Source organism: Austrofundulus limnaeus, unplaced genomic scaffold (genome assembly GCF_001266775.1).
Source record: "Austrofundulus limnaeus strain Quisiro unplaced genomic scaffold, Austrofundulus_limnaeus-1.0 Scaffold75, whole genome shotgun sequence".
In the NCBI taxonomy this organism is placed as follows: Eukaryota; Metazoa; Chordata; class Actinopteri; order Cyprinodontiformes; family Rivulidae; genus Austrofundulus; species Austrofundulus limnaeus.
The window spans coordinates 505,161-509,732 of NW_013952477.1; the positions used below are offsets into that span (position 1 = coordinate 505,161).

Here is a 4,572-nt window from a genome sequence, read left to right on the forward strand (position 1 = left end):
CCTCTCGCGTGCACGAGCAGCTGGATACGAACAGGTGGAATTTACGCAGCTCATTTACACACTTGGGTTGATTTCTTTGTATGTATGGATCACTTGGGTTGTTACCGACATCTGGTGAAAATTTCATGTCATTAGCACCTCTAGTAATATATTTACTGAGAAAAATGGTGACGTGTTCAATACTTATTTTACCCGCTGTATTTTGTATGAGAGAAATAATGGAAGAAAAAACATGATGAAAAGATGCCAGATTGTGTTTTTTTTAAATAAACAAAAATCCTTTCAGTAGCAGAAAGTAAGACTTTTCTTGTTTCCTAATTTACAAAAATTCAAAAAGTTACTTTTTACTCTTGTAAAACAACCAAGAACAACAAAAGACAACAGACCCAAATGTTGCTCAGGCAATTTCACTTGAAAGGGCACATTTAAGGCTTTWTCTAAAACTATGAAATTTTCAAAATACTATTTTTATTTACATTTTTCACCTCACCCCTTAATAGTTAAGGCCAATGTTTTGAAGAAAAGATGTCATACAATCTGTAAACTCTCAGGGTATAAGTTGTGAGTGACTCTCAGCTACTAACACATTAAATCTAGCTACAAAATAAAAAAATGACTGGGTTGTAGCCATTTTTGTCTTTACTGAGGTTGATCAGCTTTGGTGTTCATCTTAAATTCACTCCAAAGTTAATAAGCTTTAGAYGTACAGCCAATTAGATTCTGGAATTTTCCTAAAAACCTATCCATTGGTTTATGATGCAGTTTATGTGGAAAAGAAATCAACAGACAAATGAATGCCAGCCTAATGTGTGTTGTGAGATTTTTTTGTCTCTGTGTGTGTGAGAGAGAGAATGAACAGTAAAAACAACCTACATTAATTAATGGTTTAGGACATTTGAATGAAATGTCTGATTCTGTGTGTCAGGTTTTTTTTTATTCAGTTTGTGGACATAAAATCAGCAGTCTACACCCTCACTGGACTAAATGAACTATAAAGATGGGGACACTGGTTGGACCAGGGCTGCTGTTATTTCTATGGCAGAGTGTTTGGGCTTTGGACATTCCCCTGGAAGGTGAGTCATAAACTTCTGTATATTTGTATGCTTTTATTAAGAACATAAAGCTGAATTTATTCCTTTGCTTGCAGTCAGACAACCCCCAACCATCATAAAGCAGTCAATGCAGGAGCATATCGTTGACCCTAAAGAAACAATGGTTATAGAGTGTGAAGCCAAAGGCAACCCTCATCCCATGTGAGCAGCAACACATAGTTAAATTTTAAAATCTGAACTTCTTCTTGTCAATCACTTCATTGTTTTTTACCTCTGTTATGAAGTTTCTCATGGAGACGTAATGGGAAGTATTTCAATGTGGCCCGTGACTCCCAGGTATCAATGCGCAGGCGCTCAGGGACTCTCGACATCTACGCCCGGAACAATCCAGAGAAGTACGAGGCAGAGTATCAGTGCATTGCCTCCAATGAGTATGGATCTGCATACACCCACCATATCAGACTACATTTATACAGTAAGTCYAGGACTAGGACTGTTAGTCTTCCAGTTTAAGGAAATGTTCAGGGCTTCTGTTCACAAGAGAATAAATTAGAATAAAATCATTGTGACAATGGGGCCTTCTATATTCATATTTCCAGTAAACATTTGTTTTGGAAAATATAATTATTTCATAGTACTTCTTTGTATCATTTATTTTTTAATTTTTTGTGGCAATACCTTAGTGACCAACAGTACTGTCCATTTACCATTTACTTCTGTTTGTGCAGGAGCTCCTGTGTGGCCGCGGGAGATTCTGGAACCTGTGGTAGTCAGTGCTGGCCTGCCTCTGGTCCTTTCCTGTGACCCTCCGCCAGGCCCGCCAAAACCTGAAACCTACTGGATGTCCAGTTGTGAGTGCCTTCTACACAGCAGAAAACTGGATAACTAAAGTCTGGGGTGAAATATGAATAAACATAAGCAGGAATTTGATTGTTGTGAAACCTCCAGTTTGAACTGAYTTCAGATATTGGTTCTGTTTAATGTCAGGTTCCTATGCAAGACCTTTCAACTGGCCCATTCAGACAGCTTTCCCCACCATGCAGCCTGTACGGCAGGACCGCAGGGTTTCCATGGGARTCAATGGAGATCTGTATTTCTCTAATGTGCTGGTTAATGACTCTACTGCTGATTACTGCTGTAATGCTCGCTTCCCATATAGGAATGTCATTCAGCAGAAAATGCCTGTGGTCATTAAGGTGCTTACAAGTGAGTAATGTAATAATCATTAAAATTATTTGTAGTATTAATGTGCCTTTTGTCCTTTGAATTTTTAAGGTTTTGTTTTGTCACCACTGAACATTTTCTGCTATTTTACCAACTTTACTGTCTGTTCACTAAAGCTAATTGATAATGTTTGCTTTGTGTTTAGGGAAGTTTCTGCTCCACTTCAACTCTGCTTTCTTCTTTTTCAGTTAACAACCAAGTTTGTTGCTTCATGAATAACAAGTATATGGTTTTGAAGCAATTGCTGTGTGTGCTGATTGTCCTTTAACTGGTTTTGGCTGCAGCTCGCACAGTGGCTGAAGCTGCCCCTACCTGGCTGTCCCCCAAAGGTTCATCGAGCTCCATTTTGGTACTGCAGGGAGAAGAACTGCTCCTCGAGTGCATCGCTGGGGGAATGTGAGAGCACAACAAGTTTGTTATCTGTTGTACTATTTTTTTTCATTTGTTAAATGTCAGACAAAAAAACATTAATGTTTATTGTAATGCTAAGACCATTGTAACTTGGTTCTTATGAAAGACATGCAGTGCGTTRTTTCTTGTGATTAAGGCCAACCCCTCATATAACCTGGACTAAAGATGGAGAGAACCTACTGGCTTCACCTCGAATAAAAGTAAAACACTTCAACAAAATGATTCAGATCTCCAAGGCATCTTTTGAAGATGTCGGGGAATACACCTGTATGGCGACTAACAAGATAGGCTACATTGAGCACACGATAACTGTCAGGGTCAAAGGTGAGACTTCCACAAATATAGAGTATTTACTTGCTGTAGGTTATTGCTTAATAAAAACATGTGCTCTTTATTAAACAGCTGCTCCTTTCTGGTTGGAAAAGCCCACAGATTTGATTTTGGCCCCTGAGGAAAATGGACGGTTGGTGTGTCGCTCAGATGGGGCCCCTCGTCCCACTGTCAGCTGGTTCATTAATGGGGAGCCAATTGAGTGTATGCTCATATAGATCATATCCATGGTTATTAAAGTGAATATAACTCTCGCTCTAACTTCCTTGTGTGATTTTTTTTTCTCAGTTGCTCCATCCCAGCCTAACAGACAGGTATCTGGAGAAACAATAACATTTCGCAGTGTATCTGCTGAAAACACAGCTGTCTACCAGTGCAATGCCTCCAATCAGTATGGATACCTTCTGGCCAATGCATTTGTCAATGTGTTACGTAAGTTACCTGTCTGTCATTTACAGTGTTCTGTTTTCAGAACAGAGCTGAGCCATAAGCTGTTTTGATTTTTGACAAGGGTCATCAATAAACAAACAGGATTACAAAAAGAAACAAYCATCAGGCTTATACTAAGCACACTTCAGTGCTGGTGTTGAGCCCAGTACCAGCATTTTTACAAGTACTCGTACGCATATAAAATGCCCTTGGGACAGATACCAATACTGGTATTGACACACTATTTAATGTGTTACAGTTTACATTTCAAGTGAAGAGTTTGACAGTTCCTTGTTTAAAAAAATATATTATCACTTGAAAGAAAATATTATCTATCTTTATTTATTTAAAAATGTTGCAACTGTGTATATCATGCTGTATATTTGATTTGATCAGAGGGGCTGTAGGCCTATAAGGATGTGTTTTTAAAGTCACTGAGTAATGTTTAGGTTCAAACTCAGTAAGTACTCGATATAGGGGTACTCAGCATCAGCAAGTACCAAAACTGAAGTATTTGTACTCCTACATAGTTTGAAAAAAAAAACTGGTATCGAGACACTCTTTTTCTAGTCCACTGTAAATTACCTTTTATTCAACAGCATCTATTGCATTCACCTGCAGAAACTACAATACAGGGTGAGTCAAAATACACAGGAAAACCTTTTATTTCAGAAAGAAAATGGAAAATGACCAGCATGTAATGGGTGAGGGAGTATTTCTTTTAAGCTAGGTCTAGAACACAGAAATTATAAAAGGACTAGATACCGTAATCACCACTACTGCCAATTGGAGATGACGAGACAAGGGGCTGCCATCTTAGAACGGTCTCCCGCTCCACTCAGTGTGATCTGTGTAGCAGGCACAATGAAGTATCAACACGTTTAATAAATCATAACTMTCTGAAAACTGAAGTGACTTTCACGCCTTTTCTTTAGCTGCAAACCTTATACATACAGCTAGYTTAGCTACATGTGTAAGAGCACATGGTTGTGCGTATTTAAATATTATTGGGGTTAAAGGTAATATATTTTGCAAAACAGTGAGCCGTGTATATATGTATGTATGTGTGTGTATGCACACACACACACACACACACACACACACACACACACACACACACACACAC

The 4,572-nt window shown here is 38.5% G+C and overlaps 1 protein-coding gene across 1 annotated transcript in view; it reads left to right on the forward strand.

Annotated features, from left to right (window-relative positions):
* nfascb (neurofascin homolog (chicken) b) overlaps positions 1-4,572 on the forward strand; it is a gene marked incomplete in the record, with an annotated part of 26,516 nt that overhangs the window by 7,090 nt on the left and 14,854 nt on the right. Inside the window, 9 exon segments of the mRNA XM_014010907.1 lie at positions 926-1,073; positions 1,148-1,253; positions 1,337-1,527; positions 1,781-1,903; positions 2,040-2,258; positions 2,561-2,672; positions 2,824-3,011; positions 3,090-3,221; positions 3,306-3,449. Coding sequence (XP_013866361.1) covers positions 998-1,073; positions 1,148-1,253; positions 1,337-1,527; positions 1,781-1,903; positions 2,040-2,258; positions 2,561-2,672; positions 2,824-3,011; positions 3,090-3,221; positions 3,306-3,449 — 1,291 coding nt within the window.